The sequence below is a fragment of the Scaptodrosophila lebanonensis genome, unplaced genomic scaffold, assembly GCF_003285725.1.
Source record: "Scaptodrosophila lebanonensis strain 11010-0011.00,11010-0021.00 unplaced genomic scaffold, SlebRS2 tig00000053-arrow-pilon, whole genome shotgun sequence".
Classification (NCBI taxonomy): domain Eukaryota; kingdom Metazoa; phylum Arthropoda; class Insecta; order Diptera; family Drosophilidae; genus Scaptodrosophila; species Scaptodrosophila lebanonensis.
Genome location: NW_022060548.1, coordinates 628,324 through 651,934, shown reverse-complemented (window position 1 = coordinate 651,934; position 23,611 = coordinate 628,324). Strand labels below are relative to the sequence as shown.

The following is a 23,611-nucleotide window of genomic DNA, read 5'->3' as shown; positions in this document are numbered from 1 at the left end:
AAGCAAATCATCCGATTTCAACCCCAAATCAAAGCATTAATTTTAATAAAAAATTACACTCTTTTAAACCATATCGATGTGTATTGTATATATTTTCACATAGTCATAATAGATATACATATTTATAAAAAACACTGGCTAAAGAGTCAAATTCTCGACTGTGCCAACGAGAAGTTTAATATAAATCTCTCATAAGTGTTGCCGCAGTCATTTGAAAAATGCTACACTTTTAGCAATTAGCATTTTACACTTACACTTTTAACAAATATTACAAAGCTTTAACTTTTTAAAATGCAACAGGCCTTAGCAACTAACCAACTCTGACACGCCATTTATAACAATAATGTTCAACTGACTTAAATACATATTTACAATTTATGCAGTGAGTAAAACTTAATTGCATGTATAATCAGCGTCTACACAAATATATGAACATTGTTGCGGTCAGTCATTATTAGGTGGCCATCGAATAGAAGTTATCCAAGAATAAGCCTTGTGCATGGAAACTTAAAAAACTAAACGAGTTTTAGGAAGCTTCTAAGATGAAGATATATTCAGCGGCGGTTGGCTGCCAGTAATAGATTTATGATCAGAACGCTCCTGCTCCGATAACCAAGCCATCTATTTAATGTAAATAAAAAAAAGTTAGCTTTAATTAGAGAACTACTCATCAGCCATTTAGTTGATGTACTCTACCTTTTGTTTGTGTTGTTGAGCAGCATCGTAACATTTGTCGAGGACCATTTTCTCTGTAAGCAAGCCGTCCTCGGACGCATATACAGCGGCCTGCCAGGAAACTCCAAGCTTGGATATCTCACGACCAGACATACCTTCACATATCTTCGCCATTTTCGAGCAGGTCTCGCCATAATCAAAGGTGTCCAATTTGAAGCGTCTGTTGAGACATTGTGATGTAATACATTTTAAGGAAATTGTTTTATTTTAAGCACTTACTTCGCTCCCGATGCTGCTGGCTGCAGGACATACTTATCAAAGTATAGTCGGAGCAGCCGCTCACGCTCCTCCAAACCAGGCAGTGTAAACTCAACCATTTCATCGAGACGATCGTTGATGGCGTAATCAAATTGCTCGGGCGTATTAGAGGCGAGCACCAACATAAATTTCGGATTCTGCTCCGAAGTTCTGTAGAGGAACGCATTGAGGGCTGATCGCAAGTCTTCCGAGATTTTCTCTGAGGAACGTTTGCGCAAGAACGCATCGGCCTCATCAACAAAGAGCAGTAGGCCGCGTCGCGAAGTGTTGGACCAATCAAACACCTTATGTATGGCCGTAACGCCCTCTTTGCCCATAGGAGCGACGTCACCACCCGTCATGATGGCAAAATCCATGCCAGAATGCTCAGCCAGCTTCTTGGCAAACATTGTTTTGCCCGTTCCGGGTGGGCCATGCATCAGCACGTTGCGATAAAGACCACGATTAATGCGAGTATTCTTAGTCGCTATCGCAATGTCACGCAGGCGCTCCTCTAGCTTTGGATTCAACACCACACCCTGCAGAGCATCGGCGGGTTTAGATCGCAAACGCTTGAAATATTTTACCGGATGTTTAATCGCATCGAGGAAAGCGAAACGCGACGTCTCGCCCACCAGCGTGGGTTTGCCTATACGAGCTTCCACGTACCGAGACACCACACCGGTGGCTCCTTTGGCAGTGTAAACTCCCAAGGCTAATAGAGATAGCCCGCCAGCGGCTGTTAAAACCTTGTCCCAATCCGTAAGCATTGCCTCAGCGCCAGCACCAATGACGGACCCAGCCGTGCTGTAAAGGTTTAACAATGAGTTTAGGAAGCAAGTTGAATGGATGTTTTCTTACCGAATTCCCTCCAAGACAGTGGTGCGATGCTCTTGAGCCTTTAAACGTATTTGCTCCAAATTAATGTCACGATTTTCACGGTCCACTTTAGCCTTGGCACGAAACTCATGCTCGAGAAGCTTCAGCCGATTCTTCTCCTTCATTTCGATTTCATGCTCGATTGTTTGACGCCTCATTGCTTCCTGTCGCTGCACACTCTCCTCTTGCTTACGTAAATTTTCCTCCTGTACGCGTTGCTGCTGCACCAACTGATCCTCGTAACGTTTACGCGACAACTGATCCTGATACTGAGCACGCTGCTGTTGCTGCTTCGTCTCCTCAATCAGAGTCTTGCGGCGCTCCTCATGGTCGATCCGCTTCTGTTCCACTTTGGCCTGCTCTATGTGTGCCTCATACTCCTTGACCTTGGTCTGGTACTCCTGCTGCCGCGTTCCTTCCTGCATTTTGGACAGCTCCAATGCTTCACGCGCATGTTCTAGAATGGTTACAAACACACACAAACACACCGACACACGCATGATTATGCGATTATGCAATGCACGCATTGGCTTATGAAATGTGCTGCTTACTTGAACGTTCCAAAGTCTTCGCAGCTTCCGCAGCACGTTCCAGAGCCGAGGAATCGAACCGATAGGCCTCCATGGCCTTGCGCTCCGCCTTTGTGAGTTGGACATCTCCAGAGCGATCTCCAGCTGTCTTGCCCTCAGGATCCCCACCATCGGGCGCTGCCTCCATTTGCTGCTGCGGACGATTTCTGCCTAGTAACCACGACATGTTTCAGCTTCCTTTAACTAATTCACTCAAAATCCAATTTTGTCTCAGTAATATGTTTCGAGTGTGTGCTCGACTTAAAAGAAAATCCTACTGATTTACGCCCCACACTTGTCTATCGTTGCTCGCTCAACCGGTCGCATTCAACAACGTGATTTTACGTTTGCTGATTGGCTGCACTGCTGTTGGCGTTGCCAGAGTGTGCCCTCAACGGCCGCGTGCACGTGCACCGTGAATGGCAATGCCGGCATAGGCGTAAACAATATTTACAATTTATTTTTGGTCAAATTTTTGGCAATTTTTGTGTCTGTACCCCCCCGCCCATCTTGTTTGTGTTCGCCTTTCAGCCATGTTCGAACGCAACCACAAGACCATATTTGTGCTGGATCATACACGCTATTTTAGCATATCGAGCGAACAGTATATTTCCCTTGATTTTCTCAAGGGCAAGTTCCCCAGCGGTGCGGCGGAGGGGGCTGGTGGAGCCGGCGGAAGCGCGCTGAGGAGTGGAGATGGTACCATGTTCAGCAAAAGCTTATGGACCTGTGCCGTCGAATCGTCGATAGAGTATTGTCGCATCGTGTGGGATCTGTTTCCGGGCCACAAGCATGTTCGATTCATTGTCAGTGACACGGCGGCCCACATTGTGAATACCTGGAGTGCCAGCACACAGAACATGTCGCATGTCCAAAACGCCATGGTAATGGTGGGTGTGCCGCCCAGGTCCTCTGTGCAGTCCTCTGATTATTCAGTCATTCATGGTCTGAGGGCTGCAATTGAAGCAATGGCTGAGCCAACGGATGAGCAGCTGAAGGCCATGGCCGATGGCTGCCAGCAAATCTCAAATAAGGGGCGTGTAATATGCATCACATCAGCACGGGACAATACGAGCATGAAAAGCCTGGAGGACATCTTCAATACAGTAATGATTCAGCAGAATGCTCTGGCGGCGCCGCCAGCGAAAAAGGGTTTGGTCATCGATCACTGTCATCTGGTCATCCTGAACATTGTTCCACTGGGAATTGAGTCGCTGGTCACTAATCGCAATCTTCTTGATATATCCCCGCTGCTGGCTGTCGAGATCCATACGGTGGCAGCGCCTGAGATTTCCAGCAAGCTAACGCATCTAATAATGCGACACTATGATTTGGCTAGCACCACAGTTACCAATATACCGATGAAGGAGGAACAGAATGCAAATTCAAGTGCGAACTATGATGTGGAGATATTGCATGCTCGATCCGCCCACACCGTCGTCTGTGGGAAGGATGTGTCTGTGCTGCCGACGAGTATTAAGGAGGGCGCCGCCTATGAGACGGTCACACTGAAATGGTGTACACCACGTGGCTGTGGTGCTTCCGATTTGCAGCCGTGTCTGGGCCAATATCCGGTGACGCCCGTCGATGTAACATCGCGCCCTAGTTCCTGCCTAATTAATTTCCTGCTCAATGGACGCTCAGTGCTGCTGGAAATGCCAAGGAAGAGTGGCGGCAAAACCACCAGTCATATGTTGTCCGCGCGTGGCGGTGAAATCTTCATTCATTCCCTGCAGATCACACGCTCCTGTCTGGACGAGACGCCATCCATCGTCGATGGACCTGGTGGACGAGTGCAAGAGTATCGATTCTCGGAATTCGCTCAACACGTCAAATTGTCGCGCCTGATGCCCCTGAAAACAAAGTCAGTTCCGCCGGACAGCTTACGGCCGGAGCATGAGCGTTTGTGTCGACGCTTACGATACTTTCCACTCACCACAGGCACCAGCATTCTGTATCACTTGCAAAGACAGATGACCTGGCTGCCCCATTTTCTGCATTTAATTGTTAAGGAGGACATGGAAAAGCCGGACGAGGTGCGCTGCCAGCAACACATCTACGAGCTCTACACCAGCGCATCGCGAGGCGACATGCTGCCATTCGCCCACACGAATGGAGCGCGGTAAAATCCCAATCGGCTTCATCTGCTAATAAAATCAACAACTAATTATTTACCAACTTTGCAGCTTAAAGGGCAATAAGATTAAGGATCAGTATCGTTTATTCTACAGAGAGCTTGAAATGCTCATCCTAATGACCGGTCAGACTCAGACGCCGCATCACAAGAACCTGCTCGAGAGTTTGCAAAGTCTGCGCACTGCTTACGGTGATATTACGCCGAAAACGGAACCCGCACATCTGCGCTCCTATACGGAATCCCCTCTTTCCCCAGAGCGTCTGGAACCCAACACCGTCATCAGTAGTAGCAACTCCGTCAGTTTGCTGAAGGCCAGCAAGCGCCGCATGTCGGGTTCGGGGCAACGGTACGATCTGTTTAATTCACTCTATATCTGTAAGGTGAAGGGGTATGCGAGAAATGCATATACATAAAGCTTACGCAAAAGGAGGCCGAGAACTTTAAAACATAAAACTTGATGTGTAGAGTTATCTTTTACATACGCAGATCAAGTTTATTACAAATCACAAATAGTCTAACAATTTTATGTAGCCCCCATAGGAACAATTGTTGAAAAAAACACTTACCAGAAAAAGTTACTTGATTCCGTAGATATTTCAAGCAAACTTGGTACTTATTAGTTTTCAATATGAAGGTTCATCGAAATCGGTACACTATAGCTGTTATGGGCATGATTGTTAAAACAACAAAATTTATTTTAGTTGAAGCACTGTGGGTTTTTAAAGATTGCAGCTCTGTGTTTTAATTTTGATTAAAAGCTTTGGACATTTTCAAAAAAATAAAGTTTCGTTCGAGAACTGTTCAAGAACTTAACTTGGAGAATACTTAAAACGTTAGCATAGTTGACAGCAAATTGAAATATAGCCCTTAATTTTCTTTATTTCATATTTCTATTACAGCTCCCTGCTAGACATAATATCATCAGCTGAACGAAGTCAATCCAGCAAAAGGCTAGACTTCTCTGGTCGCCTGTGCACGCCGCTGGGTCAGGTGGCCAAATTATATCCCGACTTTGGCAATAAAGAGAAGGACAGTCCCACTCCGGGCAGCACACCCGTTTCGAAAGAGGAACCCTTACGCAGTTAGGATAGTGTTTAAAGTGTTTGTATTTATATAGACTCGTTAAATTAAGTATAAAGATTGTTTTACATCTTCCAGTTCTGGTTCCACTTAAAGACATTTTAAAAAGTGTGCTGCGGCAATATTTGAAGTTTCTTTCTTTAAATTAAGGCATTTGAATTTCTTTGCTTTTGTATAATGACAATTTTATGGTTAACTAAAAATTTGATCTAAATTTCAACTTCTTCAACTCTTTTGTTAAGCGGCCATCATTTTATCCAAAATTTCTCGTTTCCCTTCCAAAAACCATGGCTTTCAATCCTACCGTTAGAAAGGTGCTTCAAATATCCGAGGAAGCGGCGCCGCCGGTGCATTGTAAGTTCGAAGTTTCCCAAAACTTATCTACATAATAAGTATATAGAAGAACCACTACCTTATTGGTAGTTCCCCTAGTTGTGGGCAAAGCGATGCTCATATTAACACAGCAGGATGTTCGACGCGTGGAGGATGTGCGTACGATATCCTACAATCGAGTAACTCCCGATGGTCAACTTATACCGATAACTGCCCCCCTTGCGTCCACTGGAGAACATGTCTTTGGAAATTTACATTCCAGCACTCCACCTCCTTCACCACCCTTGACCTTTTCTACGCTACAAGCTTTAATGAATCCCACCGCTGCCTCCAGATGCAATTGTCCCGTGCACGGGGAGCAGCCGCCCCGGTTTATGGCCAGTATAGCTTCGCAACTCGAATGGGATAAGCGACAACAGAGCTCATTGCCTGTAAGTTTAAACTATAGAATAGTACAATATCCTGAAGAAGAGCAAGCCCGCTCCTGCAGTTTGTTGATGAACCAAAAGTAGGGAATTAATTTTGTATGCAAAATTTAATTAATGTAGCTGTGGTATTGGGATATCTGAAATAAGGAAAATCAACTTGTATTGTCTAGGGATTAGAAGAGTCTATATTCCAGGCTACATTAGGATAACCAGTATCAGCCATTTCCGAAATCCAGCATTCATAAATTTCAAACAATAACTTCTTTTTGAATTGAATTCTTCTTCTAAAGCTATAAAATCCAGTCCAAAGCTGTTTCGATCGTTGTCTTCTTCTACGGAAGATACGCTTTTATTAATTTCTGTATTTGCTGTTCTATCTAGTTGAGACTACGCAGCAGTGGATCAAATCATTCGCATGCTCTGATGACAGCATGGCTAAAAGTATTATCTATTTGGCTATATATTAGACTCACCAGCTTAAGGGATCTGATTCGCGGTTTTGAAAGGTGTTCTCCGAGAATTCCAACAGGAACTATGCAACTATTCAGCATTTAGTATCCGTGCCCTAACCGTAGACACCATATTTATATAATCTCATCAATTTTTTTATGAAATGATTGGCCTTTTATTTCTATTTCAACCACAGTGGCCTTTAACGTATTCCGTCGCCACCTCTACAACTGGGCTCTGTCCAAAGCCGATTCAATCTTGCAGAACCTGCCAGACAAGAAAATGCGTACATTGTGAGATTGGCACTGATCCCAAAGATTCCACCTCCAAGCACGATCAAGGCACTGGCACGTCCAGCCAGACAAGGAAATGCGGACATTGTGAGATTGGCACTGATCCCAAAGATTCCACCTCCAAGCACGATCAAGGCACCGGCATGTCCAGCCACAATATCTATAAACGTTCCCAATCAACGCCGTGTTGTGGCAATGAAGTTCAATATAGTCGCTCCAATTCCGCGTGTCAAGGCGCACAACATTTTAACTCTCAAATGGAGGCACAGTGCTGGGCAAATCAACAGCAGGAGATGTGTCTGCAGAACCAGAGAGAACAGCTCAATTTCCAATCGGAGGAAATCAGATGGCCATACACGAGACACACAATGCAAAGGCAGCCGAGGAACAACCAGCCCGAGAATTACTCTGAACAGCAACAGCAGCAACCGGATGATCAACCGATTCAGCATTCTAAGCCACGCCGTACTCGCCGATGGCATCCAAAAAGGCCGCGGGCTATTGCCCAACGAAATCCATATTATGAGCCCAAAGGGGAACCACCACAGGATCAATGATTGATGGCAGTATATGACGAAGTTTTTCTTTTTTTTTTATGTCTGTAATTTTCAGGTACAGATTTGTTTTCAGATTAAGCTTTAACTTAAAAATTAGTTGCGTTTCTTTATTACACCATTTGTAAGCGAAGTTGCCTTCTTAGACTTTTTTAAATCTATCGGAAGGTTCGTTGTCATCTGATCTGTTGGCGTCTTTAGTTTTTTCAACATTGGTTCCCCGTTTTGCGTCTTGCAGTTAAAATATCGTTTATATGACTGTTTCTGTTCAACCTTTAACTCATTCATAGTGTAAACGCGAAGATAGAAGTCCTTTAGCAGAAATTTGAAGTCCGCCACCAAAGTCTCTCGCAAAACGTTTACTTTTCCAGTGTCGCCAATCGGGGTACAAGCCTGTAGTTCATTCACCTTAAAAGGCTTCGGCGCAAAAACTTCATCGGGCTTCCATATAATGGCCAACTCCTTTCCTCCATATGGATTGTAAAAGAACGCTGCATAGTCCGCATAAGCTGACTATAAATGGAAACATATTTATAAATATATATATAAATAGTTATAATAATAAAATATCAGCTTTAGACTGCAATTTGAATATAACTAGAGTCAACAATTTTTGAAATCCATTACTTACCCTAAGTTGAGCCACAATCTGTGGTAAGGGGTCCTTGCAGGCTAAAGGCAGACGAAAATTTGGTGCGGCGAAGGGCAGAAAGGGCGATGCAAAGTCATGGCACAACGGATTGGGCAACAAATCGGGTTTAATCTGTATGACTAAATCGTAGCCCTCGTTGGAAGCGCGAAATAGTTGAGCGGGCTTTATGAAAGCGAAGCTATCCGACAACAAATTCGTCTCGATAAGCTGTAGAGCGTGACGAGCGAGCAGAGTGACGCGTGCCAATACCTGGGCGTTAGGACAGTCTTGGGTGCTCCACAGCTTACCAGCGTGTTGGTTATCGTAGGCAGTGGCTAAGCACAAGGCTGGATAGGAATCACGTGAGCTGCGAAAGTTTTGCTCCAGCTCCGTGATTTGTTGCTCTAAAAAAATGAATATGGATATGAAGTCCATGAGGATAGAAAGGGAAATTCAAGACTTACCCGGCCAGCTATTATTGAAGTTAAGTAGGAAGAGCTCGCTGATCCAATCGCTGTGCGCGAGCAATTGCAGAAAACGCACGAATCCTGTTTGTGGTGCAGCCGTTTGCTCGGGGGCTTCACGTTGCAGGAACATATGGGCAACCAACAATTCTGTGACCATGCCTGGCCACAAGCCCTCATCCAAAAGCTGTGCGCCTAACCAACGTTTGGCTATGAGGACCGTGGGTCCAAAGGCATTATGCGTCTGATATAGAGCATGAAGAGCGCCACTGACTTTAGGCAAAATATAATGCCGTTGTTCCAAAGCACGACTCGCCTCTGAGTCCACATAACGCGTAATGCCACGCTCATTAACTTCCTTCTTAAGCAGCGCGAGCTCCTTATTGTGCGCCAATTCCAACAAAAAGCAATAACCAGCCTTCAGCACTAAAAGTCCATTATACGAAAGCTTTGTACGAAGACGATGACGTGTTTGCAACAGTTCGCCGATTTTTATATAAAAGGCAGTCTTTAAGGCACGCAAAGCTCCTAGCTCTTTTGGCCACTTGCCACTCTGTCCCAATTGAATCACGACATGCTGCACCTGACTTGCGTACAGGTCGTTTCCAATAGTCCTGGCATGCGGCAGCAGCGGTTCGGGCTCGCAATAACGAAAAATTGGTGAGATGCCCGATATGGAGACAATCTCCAAGGGCAATTCATCCAATCCGTGCAGCTGCCTGGCCAGCTCGTCATAGTAGTGAATAAATCTCGGAGTAAGCGCTTCCGCATCCGCTTCTTGGTCGACTGGAGGCTTCACGGGCAATTTGTTTGCTTTGAAACATGAATTTAATTTATACACTACATCTAAATCGGCAGCTATATATTGAACATCGTTAGCCTCCAATTGCAGGTGGTGTTCGAGTAAGTGAAGAACAATTTGGCGTGTGAGCAATCGTTTCTTGCTTGGGGAATCGGTGGATGTGCCCCAAACGACTGCCTCGACTATGGTTCCATCCTGAAAGCGTCGTAAAGTGGACTTTTCACCCCAGAACTTTCGAAATTCTGGCGCCGCCAAATCGAGCGCATCGGGGCCTTTCTCCACCACCTCACTAGCATGCTCGGGATCAAGAATAAACCCAAGTGTCAGTGACTGGCCGATAGTTGGGGCCTGGCTGTTTACAGACCAACTTTCCACAGCTGTTTCCAAGGGCAGGATGGCATGAACACGTTTCTTTAAGCCCTTTAACAAGAGGCTGTGGATTAAAAGAGTTTATTTAGTTAGCAAACAAATATATCAGTATTTGTAGACTTACTCTGTCAGCAACCGCAGGAGTTGTGGATAAGCATAATTGGCATAATCATATTTAACATGCGGCTTGGCATGCAATTCCAGCAACTGCTCCACGCTGGCGCGCTTGTTGATCCTGAAAATGCACAACAAATCATTAGAGAGCTCAGATAAATCATTACAATTGCAATACCCACTTCAATATGTTATCCATTCGACTATAAAGCGGACATTTGTGCAAGAATATTAGTGGAAAGCTGTTTAATTTCATGTCGTTAAGCAAATCCACTGCCAGCTTAGCTTCGGCGCAAACTCTCTTATACATGGCCAGTGGTAGATTGGCGCATAGATTATAGTAGCCAGTGACATCCATAAAGCAGACATCATAGTAAGCTGTGAACGCAGCATGCTCTGGCGTTTCGGGCTCGGCCAGTGTAATGCCTCGTGTCCAATCGCTATTAGCCAACTGATTCCATACGGTTCGCACTACCTGGTAACTGCTACTCGACTGATGCAACAAACGCTTCTTATTAAGATATACGATATATGCAGCTAGAATGTGGGCCCCAAACCCACTGAAACCAACGTCCAATTGCCGCTGGCGGAGCCAAACTTTTAGAAGTAGAAGACCCTCTTGGAAGTTTTTCCTTCCCGCATAAGCTTTGCAAAGAAACTCACGATTCTGCGACATGGTCAGATCGAAGAGTACGTTCGCATTATAGTGTGGTGTGGCTGGAATAGCTTCATTTGGATCCCATTCATCGCCAAAAATTGTGGGTCTTATGTTATTGTTCCATGGTACAAAGCGATTGAGTTTAAATAGTGGCGGCGCAACAACGAACAAGCGAAGGAGCAGCCTCTTGCCAACGCTCGAGGCGGGGATTAGCTCAAGCACAGGCTTGAGAGGATTATTAGCGTGGTAGTTGTAGGAAAATAAATCCGCTGCATATATAGGAGATAAACGCATTTGATTGGCCAAATAGGTAAGATATAGCGCTCGCTTTTGATCATAAATCAAGTTCAAATAGTCTTCTTTCTGAAAACAGGACGCTGGCATCTCTACAGAAATATCAATAACAAGTTTGGGTCCCAATAAACAGCCTGTGGATGCGGCTCCAATTAGTTGGGGTGGCTGTTCCGGCTTTATGAACTGAAAGTTAAAGGGTTTCTTGTGTTGCAGACCATTTAAATTGAGTGGCACTTCCAGCTTGCAGTTATCCATTAACCCATCCTCTAGTTGCTGTGTGAAGGTCTTGAAAGAGTCCATCCAGGTCTCGATAAAAGTGGTGTATTTTGGCTTCAACTGTAGTTCCTGTAGCATCTCTTTCACTTGCAGCTTGAAGAGATTAGAATGAAAAAGATTGCGTGTATCGCGCAGCTCCTTCATCTCTTCCAGAGATGGTGGTTTCACTTCTGCCTCTGGGCGTTTCTTTTTCTTTTTTGATCCACCCGTCAGATTCGCCTCTGTTTTGTGTTTTTGTGGCTGCGCCTTAATGGGTGTAGGTGATGACTCAAAGCCACCATCGCTTTCGATTACATCGCTACCAGAACCGGCACTGAAATCATCACTCTGCGAATCCTGCTCCTGCGTTGAAATTTTAGGCTTCGAGCCCGGGCGCAGTTTTTTATGGTCCGGTGACAGTCCCTGTGCAGAGAAATCATAGTTACGACTAATAGAAAAATTCCTGTAAATATATAGCTTACATTTTTAGCACGTTTTTCTCTTACTTTGCCCATTTCAATAGAAAACTCAACTCAAAAATCGCATCAAAGCTGCGCGAACTTGCACGTGTTGCCAGTGCTGCAGTATTTCACAAATTGTCGACTGAGAATATTTTTTCTTTTGAACGCATGGTCACTCTTAAAACGGTTTAGTGTTCAGGTCGCCCGCGACCTGGTCAACAAAACGAACTGAAAACTAAAATAATGTTCGGTGAATCACAACATAAATCGGTTCGTTTTAACCATCTATCTATGCGTCTGTCTTCCAAACTTGTATTATTAGCCAGCTGCTAGATCTTGTAAGTGTTGTTTGTGGAGTTATGTGCGCTTGTGTGTGTATTCCCTGAAACACTTTTGCATATGTACATATGTATGTATATACAATACACATGCATATGTAGATATTATTACCGGCTAATTTGGTGAGCGCACGTGAGAATATACCTCAAAACTTAGTATTTGTTTTTTATTTAACATAATGGAGTCCGTAATAAATAAAATATAAACTTTACTTGTTAACAACTGAAGAAGAGATTATGTTTGTTGCGTTTATTATAAATAATAACTAAATAATAAAACTAGTATTTTATGGCATTTTTGTCAAGTCGAGCCCTGTAGAATTTTGATTACAAAATTGCATGGTCACACTCTGCAGTCTTCGACGGTGTGTGTGTGTGTGCAAGGCAGGGAAAAAATCGCACCATTTTTCTCGTGCTCTCTTGCGTGCGTTCGGCTTGCAAAAACAGTTAATTGCAAATCGAAAACCGCATAAATTTATTAAACTAGTGCATTAAATAGTTTATAAAACAAGAGTGCTATGCGAACAAGCCAACGCGAGTAGTTAGTGCAAAATTCAATTGCGAAAATCGGCTGTAGTGTGTAACTGTGTATGTGCGTGTGGTGCGTATGTGTGTGCGTGTGCAAGAAAAAATGAGGCGTAGTGAAAATGCGTGCGAAAATGTCTAAAAGGTAAATTACAATTGCGGCCGAATAATGTATTTAAGATAAAATAGTGTATTATATTAGCAGTGGCGCTAACATACTTACGTCGTGTTGGCATACAAGAAAAATGTATGGCTAAAATCATCAATAAGCGTTACACCCTGTCTCTGACTCCACAGCCGCCGCAATCAACTTGGTTTTTTTGCGTGCTCAAGACATTTTAAATGAACAAATAAAACGTGAAAATAGGCGAAAATAAAAAAATCACGTACTTTACACAATTTTCTTTTGGCTCTTGGCTTTGTTATGTTGCCAGTGCCACTGGTTTTTCCCAATTCCCCAATTGTTAACTGTAGCAGCAGTGGCAAGAAGTATACGCATTAATTGGCCTAATTTTTTTTAGACTGTTTCCATGGTTAGTGTAGGTGTGTGCTCAGCGTTTATCACGCGGGCGTATAAATACGAGTAGCTTTTTTTTTGATTAAGTATTGTGTTCAATCAATTTGTTGTGGCTAGAAAGCTAATGTAATAAATGAATAATGTTAACAACTTTTGCATATTGCACAAAGCAAAGCAGCCAGCCATGAGCAATGAGCATGAAAATCAATGAGCGAATATATTACGAGACTCTCGCACACGCACTCTCTCTCGCCCTCTCTTTTGCTGCACTAGTGTGCCCATATGCAGTGAAAATGCTGCAATAAGAAAATTATTATTTAGCTTTTAATTCAAACTTTTGCCTAATGAAATAATTTTTTAATAACTCCATTGCCCCTCGTTTACTTGCAGCTGTTTATGACATCAAAACAAACGCAACAGCCAAAAGGCAGCGGATCACAAAGTGCAATTACAACAGGCCCTGAGCTTAACAACAACAAAGCCCATTAAATAATAATTATAATAAAGAAATAGTGATGAACGCGCGCGCCAATTTAAAGCTGACCGGTTAGATTTTACTTAACAAATACAACTACTCGTACGCAGTGTCGTTGTTGTCGTTGCATTAGCTAAAAAAGAGGAACTTTTCCAAAAATTGAGAACACGCCCACAGGAAAAGGGAAGAAACACCTCTGTGTGAATATAAAAAAGTAGAAAAATATGTCACTTTGACTTGGGCGAAGTATACAAAAAAAATATATATAGGCAGCATATATATACAAAAGCATCGCTTTAAATTTGTGAGAAAAAATGTGCAAAAGTGTGTTTGTCAAATTGTTTAGCCAAAATTATTTGTTTACATAGTACCTAAAACTGCCTCAATTGAGTTTCGTTCGCTTTACTTTCATTCGCCTCCAAACAACAACAACTACAGCAGCCACAACAAAAACTTCACATAGATTTTTCGACGTTGACGACAAGCATAGTGTTGTCGAGTTAAATAAAATAACAAAATATATATTTTTTTTCATACCACCCCAAAAAAATACAAAAACCAAACAAAAACTAAAAACAAAGAAATGCTGCTCAAATTGTATATTTGATGTCAAACAATAGCACAGCCGCCACAACAACAGCAACTGTAGCAAGGAACAAGAACAGTTACACACTGGAACAACAGCAATTAGAACAACTAGAACAAGAACAACAGGAACAACAGCAACGGCAACAGCAACAGCTAAACCAAAAGCAACAATTGTAATTAAAGCAAGCACTAAGGCTCAGACGCTGTCCTCGCATCCGCTGGTGAAAACCCTTGACCCTCAATCGAGTGCTCCGAAGCTTGTCTCTCACACTCTCCCTTGTATGCATTGGAAGACGCATGCGCGGCATGCGTGGACTTTAAGTGAGTGCGTGTGTGCGCACGCACGCCTACACCAACAGCAAGTTTGCAACAAGAACAGCATCAATAATAAATTTGAATAACGACAAATAACATTCAGCAGTTCAACAACGACAACAACAACAGCTAATTTGTGCAGCAAATAATACATTTCAACAATAACAACATTTTGGATCAATCCCTTCTCCATAACCTCGATCAGCAATAGCAATAATTGAAACATACATACAGCTTATTTGTAAATTTACAAAATTTTGTGGAGAGTTATTCAGTTTTTGAGTCAAAATTCAAGGGAACGTGCTGAAAATTTAACAACCAACAACAATAACAGTAACAGCAGCATGCAGCGACGCGAACGCCAGGCCAGGTAAGCCGCTCATTATCCATATTAAAATATCCGCAACACCTTATATTACATATATTACGCATTTGTGCAATCCTGACAGAAAATTTAAATATATTCCGCGCTGGTTATTGGGTTTCATTAAAACTCTGCGACAGTGGTATGGACAAGAATATATAATTCAATTTATATTGACAGCAAACCCTATCGTCTAGGCCCAAAATTGTGCGTAGATTTCATTGTGAATTTGAATTTTCATTGACTGACCCTCTCTTGTAATTCCTTGAACCCCCCTTTTAGAGTTTTCGATTTTAAGAGATAATAGTAAATAGATAGCAGATCCTACCTAGTTCGATTATAAATACAGCGCCCTAAGAAGTGAAGAACATCTGATCACAAATACAGCTTTTGTCAATGTCAGTGTTACTTGTGGAAAACAATGTTAATATAAGACTAAATTTTAATACAAACAAGTAAAAAGGCTAAAGTCGGGTGTCCCAACTTTGAAATACTCTGTACATATGTTTACAATAATTATAGAAAATAAAAAAAATTAAGAAAATAAAAAAAAAATTTGATCGATTTTACCTCTCTCGGCATTCGAACTCACGTAAAGGGTGTATAATTGCACATTTACATAGCAATTGCGTCTGTGTGAGTGTATGTATGCCTATGCGCATCAATTCGTGTCTGTGTAAGCATTTTCGCAGTCAACCAAACAGCAACATCAACAACAGCCGCGGGCAGCGCTTGAGCAGCGCTGCAGCAGCGCTGCATCAGCAAATATATTTATGGCTATAACTTCTTGTTAAATAGGTCTATCATAATGAAATTTGGCATACGGACACATAATAACTAACTGGGGGTATTTCCAAAATTTTAGTTCGAAATTCCAAGAATTACGGGAGTTACGATTTGCGGGGTAGAGGGGGGAGGGAGGGGAATTCCAAAATATACATTTTCTGCGTATTCACATAAGGCATCTGGGACTAAAATTTGGTGTTCCTAGGTCTTATAGTCTCCGAGATATAGGCGATTATACGAATGGAAAATCGGGAAAACCCCCATAGGGGGGAAGTGGGGGGGAAAATCAAAAAAATAAAACAAACTCGTATAGAATACACACATAACGCATCTTCGTGCAAAATTTGGTGTCTCTATCTCTTATAGTCTCTGAGATCCAGGTGTTCATACGGACGGACAGACGGACAGACGGACAGACGGACAGACAGACAGACAGGGCTAGATCGACTCGTCTCGTCATGCTGATCAAGAATATATATACTTTGTGGGGTCTGCCACGCCTCCTTCTACCTGTTACATTTTTCAGCTCCCGCAAACCTAATATACTCTTGTACATTTCATGTACAGAGTATAAAAATGTTTCGATTAATTATAGAATTACATATATTCTTAATAAGCATAAGAAAAATAACTGATCTAAACATCTTCGTCTGTCTGTATGGACCTTAGTATCTGAGAAAATATAAGTCATAGAGTGCTGGTATAAGATTTTTGCTAAATTTGTGAAAGGTCGAGTATACAAGTATGTACATATTTGGAAATAAATACATCCAATTGGCAAAAGATTATCATTGAGCCGTATAGGTATATATGTAATTGGCAATGGAATGCCCAATCAACTGTTTTGAAAAAGTAGAACATGCCTTGTCGTTGATTAAATATTAAATATAACAACTTCTATATCCATAATACATCATTATTCAATAGAAAAAACAGCTGTCTAAGGAGGTGCAATTTCAATGGCAAATGAAATCAAACAATTCCAATTGCCTTGCCCCATAAAATTGGCCACAATGTCGTCATTTAAACGCATTTATGCCACCTGTAAGAGAGACACATAGATATATGCTTTTATATGTACATATATAATCCTCAGCACACATTGGACTATATGTATAGAACCATCGTCTATATATGTAAATAATATGAAAAGAACGCGAAGAGCCCAGATAAGTTTGAAAAGTTTTATTTGCTTTGCTTTGGTATTCGTCAGCAAAAGGAAAAAATGCGAGTATATAGAAAAAGTCCAAGTAGCACTTGTGTGAGTTCTTCTCCTTGTTTTTCAACAATTTTATTTTTAGCAAAGAGAATTTCTATTTAAAATAATTTTATTTGAGTTTTTTTTATCAGATATGCTTTTTTCTTTCTATTTTCCTATAATGCGATTTTTTGGCAGCTGTTTGGGTTTTTCGATTGCTCTTCTTGTTGCTGTTGTAGCCGTAGCTGTTGAAGGGGTGAATGAAATAGGTTTTCAATCTATAATGGACGAGGTTGTTAGTTGTGTGTGAGTGCGTGAGTGTGTAAGGAAGCGGAAAGTACGCACACATGCAACAAACATTATAAATATTTTATAGACATTTCAGTTATCGGCCTCCTGTGTTGTCTTGCCAACGGAAAAAAGCGCCGAGCCTTGTCTGCCAAGTTGTTCTTGCTGTTGTCGATGTTTGTTGCCTTCTGTCCCTCAATTGACATTTCTAGGTTGTTGTTGGTTTAGGTGCTTGCGCGTGTTTGTTCATTGTTGAATTTTTTTCCATTTTTGTTGCTTGCATTTGGGGTTTATACTCTGTAACCGAAGAATCAGAGCTTATAAGGGAACTGTGCATGGGAATGTAACAACAAAAATGGAGGCAGAAATATACTTCTTGATAATGAAATAACTATGGATTTTAATATCAAGAATATACATATGTTCAAACATATGTATTTATACATCTCTGACTTATTAAAGTTTATATATTTAAATTTCACCAAGTATTATCTGTGTTAATAGGTCTAGCAATTTTATTGCCTTTCATTCGATATTTTGAGTTGGAAAAGTCCCCTCACTGATACATATAGTGTATCGAATAGTCGTGGGATCTCGTTTGTGTACTTATGGCAGGTAGTGCGTTAATTTTTCTTTTGCCTGTTTGTTAGTTTTTCACGATACGTTTAGTATTGTGTACCGTGTGTGTAAGTTTTTATCTTTATTTGTTCATGAGACTTGATAACTAGCTCCTTCGGATCGATAACAACAGTATTTGGAGGTTTAATTTGTGAGGTTTATGTTATTAGTCCTAAACCGAAAAGTTGTATTTTTTGTAATGTAAGAAAGAAACCTTGAATGAACATACTATATGACTGTTTTTAATTAAATACATTTGAACTAAAATGATGTGTTGCTTGTGTTATTTATAAATTAGGACAAAGAAAATTAGTTCAAAATACGGAAAAAATATTCATATTCAACGAAAGTTAGTTATATTTCTAGAAATCGTTTCTAAATAATAAACTAAATTATTTCATATTTTCTAAAGTTTTGAAGATTTTGAAGTTTACTATTATACATTTTAATTTAAATTAATGTGTTTACTGTGTTCTTTTTTTTTTACTTATAATTGTTTTTAACATTTTCATGATGTTCTAAATAATGCTCGATATTAGAGTTTTGTTTTTATTATCTATAGATAGTATACTACATTATATATACTATGCTAGTTACTATATATTTATCCTTAAATCGATTTGGCATTGCTATATATGTATGTATGTTTAGTAAAAGGAATACGCATTGTTTGCAATCAAGATATCCTTCCGAGTTTTGTGCTTTTCTCTTACGTTTTGCATTTCAATTGCCAACTGCTTTTGAAGTGCTCGCAACTTTTAGATTGTCCCATCAGCACCACCAACATCAACATGAACATCATTATCCTCGCACTGCTGCTTCAATTGGTTTGGCTTGAGATGCTGTCGCCTTCGTCTTTAGGTGTCTTTATCATCTCTGGCCCGACTTATTAGAATGGCTAACAAGTTGGTCAAGTCTGGTTTTTGTTGTTGCCGCACAAACAAAAAATTTTCCAAGTTCTCTTGTTCAGTGTCCGTCCGAGGGAAATGCGACAGCACAAAACTTGAGTTCAAGAACAATTCCAGTAATTTTTAATGAACGTAGAAGCCAGCCAGCAGTAGCAGTGGAAAAAAGAATCGCCTTGAACAAAGTCTGACTGACTTGGCTTGACTTGAATGTTGTTGCCGCTTCTTTCTCAACTCATTCCTTGTCTTTGTAATTGTCAAGTGTCTGGCCGTTTTTATATTCTCTATTCTAGCTGAAGGGTGACAAGTCATATAAGATTTTCGATTGGGTGTGTAACAAACACTATGAAACAATACAGACCTTACTTTACAGGTGCAATGTGAGTTAGACATGGTATTACAATTATAAAAAGTAAATCATTATTAACCCACCAGGTGCGGAGTTTACTTACATGTTTTTATATATCAAATTATTAAGCATCTTAGACTGAAACTCACTCAAAATTAAAAATATACTTATACAAATTGGCTACGAAAGAAATCTACAATACAGATAATCACTATAGTTCTATATAGTCCCAAATATGATTAAGTAATGATAGTTACAGTGTATGCCTAAGTCGATTGCGCTCAACTTATTGTTATGCCTTGTTGTTTATTTTTTTTTTGGTTTGTTGTTCACTTACAAGAGCGAGAACTTAATTATCAGCAGCAACTGGTTTTCCTTTTTTCTTCAACCCTGCCTCTTCCATTATTGACACGTACGCATGCATTTTTATACTCTGTACATGAAAAGTACAAGAGTATATTAGGTTTGCGGGAAAAATGCTTAAAAATGTAACAGGCAGAAGGAGGCGTGGCAGACCCCACAAAGTATATATATTCTTGATCAGCGTGACAAGACGAGTCGATCTAGCCCTGTCTGTCCTTCTGTCTGTCTGTCCGTCCGTATGAACACCTGGATCTCAGAGACTATAAGAGATACAGACACCAAATTTTGCACAAAGATGCCTTTTGTGTGTACGCTATACGAGTTTGTTTTATTTTTTTGATTACCCCCCCACTTCCCCCCTATGGGGGGTTATCCCGATTTTCCATTCGTATAATCGCCTATATCTCGGAGAATATAAGACCTAGGGACCCCAAATTTTAGTCTAAGATGCCTTATGTGAAAACGCAGAAAATGTGTATTTTGGAATTTCCCTCCCCCCCCCTCTCCCCGCAAATCGTAACTCCCGTAATTCTTGGAATTTCGAACTCAAATTTGGGAAATACCCCCAGTTAGTCATTATGTGTCCGTATGCCAGTATGCTAGTTTCACTATCATAGACCGATTTAACAAGAAGTTATAGCCATAAATATAATTGCTGCTCAAGCGCTGCCCGCAGCTGTTGATGCTGATGCTTTGGTTGACTGCAAACATGTTTATACAGACACGAATAGATGCGCATAGGCATTCATACACTCACATAGACGCAATTGCTATGTAAATATGCAATTATACACCCTTAACGTGAGTTCGAGAGAGGTAAAATAGATCTAAATTTTTTTTTAGTTATTGTAAACATATGTACAGAGTATTTCAAAGTAGGGACACCCGACTTTAGCTTTTTTACTTGTTATACCAAAGTTTGTCACAGTGGCATCAGTTTCATAATTGTTTTTAATTTTCGAAAATAAATAATGTAGCTCAAAACATAAATTACATTTTAATTAATTAATTGCTGGTGACTGCACGAATGGTTGTAAGACTGCAGACGCAAACACACACACACACATATATATATGTATATATATAATTATTGAGGTCATAGGCGTTGCATATCAGGCAGCGAAGAGCTCAATAACCTCTCTGTGCGCCGCAAGTTGTCGTTAAATCGCGTTGTTGTTGCTGTTTTTTTGTTTTTATTTCTTCGATACTTATTTAAGAGCGATTTGGCTAAAGGTGAACTATTTTTGCAGCGCCTGACCAATATTTTATTATTATGTCTATAATTAACAGTGGGCGATATTTAAAGCTAGTACTTAGAAGCTTATACCAAATTATAATCGACTATATTTGTTATTTGTGCTGCAGAAAGAAACTCAGGGCTGTTCTCATTTGCGATATCGCCTTAGCATTATAATTGCATCTGAAGTTATTCTTTGGACTTTGGCTGCAACTTTGGACTGCATAAATGTAAAGAGAGTTTGAGTTCGGTTGTAGTTGGTTGCTTTAAGGGCAAATATCGTCATACATCATTTTTTAGAACCTTTTGTTGATTCGTCGGCTTTCAAACTCTGTGAAAAGCCATAATTTTTAAAGCGACGGGGAGCAGAGTCGCCAGCCTGGGATCTATGTTGAAAAGTAAAACTTTGATGATTGTTTTTTTTTTTATAAAAAAAACATCGATATATTGATGTTAACATCGATATTTGACACAGCTTTACACAATATGTAAATGTTTGTCCTTTTATTTTCGAGTTTAAGAAAGATAATTTGACGCTTTGACTAGACATTCTGATCGTTAATGTATATAACATAATGAAAAAAGTTTTCTTTATAATAACTTGTTCCTCACATTTTGGTAAAAGAATTCAAATGTCTGTTCATTTTGGAATTTAAATGAAAATTATTTTTTATTTCTACCACTGTGCTAGTAGGGGCGTCAGTGAGTTGCTCAAAAATGTAATCAGTTGCTGTTGCCTCCTATTGCTTGGCCATGCACACATGGTTCCGTGCCATTGAACTTTGTAATCTGGCAAGATCCTATGCAAAGAGCTGGGCAGCACTAGCACTGATAATTGTATTTGCATACGCTTTGATGGAAATAAGTTGTAATGCAGGACAGCATTGCCAGCACTGTCGCAGGGAATATCAGACGCTCGATGGCCTGGCTGTTAACGTCCTGTCAAAACAATTTAACGATAATAATGTAACAACATTTTCGTGAGTCACTTTGGCTGACAGCGCTTGACTGATCAACCAACCATTTCTCGTTAGCAACGCCCAACACAGCTTTATGTCACCCATCTGTTAGGCTAGTGGTTAAATCTTATCGATTTGTTTGACAGGCGTTGCTTACCAGCGCGCAACTTGTTCACCTTTCCGTCTGGGCCGTGCCCTGTAAAGCTTTAAGTTCAAGCATGACTGGCATCTAATTTAATTAGATGAAATTTTCACACTACTGGGTTTTCTTCGTTCGTTCCCGCTGCTGCTGCTGCTGCTTTATTTTATTTTTACTTTCCCCAGCAGTTTCAAAAACAGCTAAAGCTTCAATATGGCACAGCATGTTTGCACGTGTCATCAACTTGCGCCCCCTAAAACACACACACATACACACACTTCTTGGCAAGCACTTTGGCAGCAAGGTACTGGGTACTGTAAATTGCAGCAACAGCATTTCCTACATTCACACATACATACATACGTATGTATGGACATAAATACTTACATACATACACATCCACCCACTATATAACAGCAGAAGCAGTACATACTTATCAACAATTGATTTCCGTTTTTATGCACACTTTATTTAATTTCTTTTGCGAGACATTAAAACACATACATACATGCACGTATAAGAGGAGACAGGCTGGCAGGAAAGACAGCAGATGGATTGACAGACACGCCGACAGGCAGGCAGTTAGAGCAAGGCGCATGGCCATTAAATACACAATACTTGGCAGCACTTTTGCCTTGGTTGGTAACACGCAGCAACACCAACAACAACCTCAGTAGCAGTAGCAGCATTACAACAATATGTGAAGCTGCGGGTAGATTCGGGTGAATTCCAAAGAAGTTTTAATAGATTTAATTATAAATTTTAGCAATATGTACTTGTAAAATTCAAAAATTAAAAGAAAGCAATGGTGTGCAAATTATTGCCAACCTGACCATAGCATTCCACATGCTCATCTCAACAACAACAACCATAGCAGAAGGATCTCGTGCGGTGGCTGCTGTGTCCACATCCAGTCGTAATTGTTGTTGTGGTAGTTGTTGTTGCTAATCGTCCACATCTTGTGCTTTTACTTTAAGTAATGCGTGCAGCCACCCACTCTCACACTCTCGCACATACACAAATCGACATTGACAGCTGTCGTCAACTTGATGACGTCATGTGCTGTAGACTTATACTACTATTTATGTAGGTACATACATATGTCTATATGTGCGTATAGTATGTACATATGTATGTGTATATAAGTCATCATTGTGCGCTGGTTTGCTTTTTATTTCTTTATGTACACTTTTACATTCACATTCTTTTTGCTAAATCCGCAATTTGTCCTTGTTTTTATGACCCAGCTGCTGGTTTTTCTTCTATTTTCTCGTTCACTTTTCATCAACGTTTGTATTATTGAAGCTACTTTTGTGAGAGTCGTTATTTGTTGTTGTTGCTGCCTCACGCAACTTTGGCTTTTGCGGTCGACAGGCCACAGCGGCAGAGACTCGGGCAGGTGGCAACACCGCCTGTTACAGTTACATTTCATTTCGTTTCGTCTTGCTGGTTGCCCGTCCTATTGTTGTTGTTCTTGTTGCTAGGTTAGCAAAAATTTAGGTTACACATAGTTTTATGACAACTGCCTTACCGTCCACCCAGCGCCACCTCCTCCGCCACCTCATGCTATTAAATAATAATAGTAATATAAAAAGTTTGTTGTATGTTTGCGCCTTCTTGTGTGTTGGTTGGTAACAATATATGTATGTACATACATATGTACATATTCGCATTCATACATACTTGAATATAAGCAGTCAGTGTCGGCGTTGACGTCGACGCCTGCGTCGACAACGATGGGGTTTTTACTATGTGGCTCAAGTGGCGTGTACAATTTTTAACATAAATTTTCATACATACATACATATATATGTATTTTGTTATTGTTTTGTTTTGTTACAACTTCTATCCCATAATGTGTGTTCTTCTGGTTGTATCTAAAAGCTAGGTACAAATTGTTAGAT

At 40.8% G+C, this 23,611-nt stretch overlaps 3 protein-coding genes and 1 long non-coding RNA gene across 5 annotated transcripts; 2 read left to right on the top strand and 2 right to left on the bottom strand.

The window, feature by feature from the left end:
- Positions 1 to 154: 154 nt before the first annotated feature.
- Positions 155 to 2,749, bottom strand: LOC115623691 (ATPase family AAA domain-containing protein 3A homolog). The gene is made up of 5 exons (XM_030518163.1): positions 2,403 to 2,749; positions 1,834 to 2,308; positions 955 to 1,779; positions 697 to 895; positions 155 to 621 (listed from the first exon to the last, which is right to left on the bottom strand). Exons 1-5 carry the CDS (start codon positions 2,605 to 2,607, stop codon positions 538 to 540), a joined length of 1,788 nt encoding a protein of 595 aa, XP_030374023.1. The 5' UTR covers positions 2,608 to 2,749; the 3' UTR covers positions 155 to 537.
- A 55-nt stretch (positions 2,750 to 2,804) lies between these two features.
- On the top strand, positions 2,805 to 6,104 carry LOC115623690 (protein asunder). 2 transcript variants are annotated; one of them, XR_003995423.1, is made up of 5 exons: positions 2,805 to 4,542; positions 4,607 to 4,903; positions 5,457 to 5,658; positions 5,716 to 5,991; positions 6,038 to 6,104. XR_003995423.1 is itself a non-coding variant. In XM_030518161.1 (3 exons), the coding sequence occupies exons 1-3, from the start codon at positions 2,954 to 2,956 to the stop codon at positions 5,641 to 5,643; spliced, it is 2,073 nt and encodes a 690-aa protein (XP_030374021.1). In that variant the 5' UTR covers positions 2,806 to 2,953; the 3' UTR covers positions 5,644 to 5,786. The 2 variants fall into 2 exon arrangements, 1 of the variants encoding a protein (XP_030374021.1); XM_030518161.1 differs by lacking the exon at positions 6,038 to 6,104 and having other exon boundaries at positions 2,806 to 4,542; positions 5,457 to 5,786.
- A 1,606-nt stretch (positions 6,105 to 7,710) lies between these two features.
- Positions 7,711 to 12,029, bottom strand: LOC115623689 (nucleolar protein 6). Its single transcript, XM_030518160.1, has 6 exons — positions 11,765 to 12,029; positions 10,258 to 11,705; positions 10,086 to 10,196; positions 8,791 to 10,025; positions 8,327 to 8,730; positions 7,711 to 8,208 (listed from the first exon to the last, which is right to left on the bottom strand). The coding sequence occupies exons 1-6, from the start codon at positions 11,795 to 11,797 to the stop codon at positions 7,792 to 7,794; spliced, it is 3,648 nt and encodes a 1,215-aa protein (XP_030374020.1). The 5' UTR covers positions 11,798 to 12,029; the 3' UTR covers positions 7,711 to 7,791.
- A 445-nt stretch (positions 12,030 to 12,474) lies between these two features.
- On the top strand, positions 12,475 to 14,622 carry LOC115623693. Its single transcript, XR_003995424.1, has 3 exons — positions 12,475 to 12,751; positions 13,514 to 14,507; positions 14,605 to 14,622. It is a non-coding gene; the product is annotated as an uncharacterized LOC115623693 (long non-coding RNA).
- The last annotated feature ends 8,989 nt before the right edge of the window (positions 14,623 to 23,611 follow it).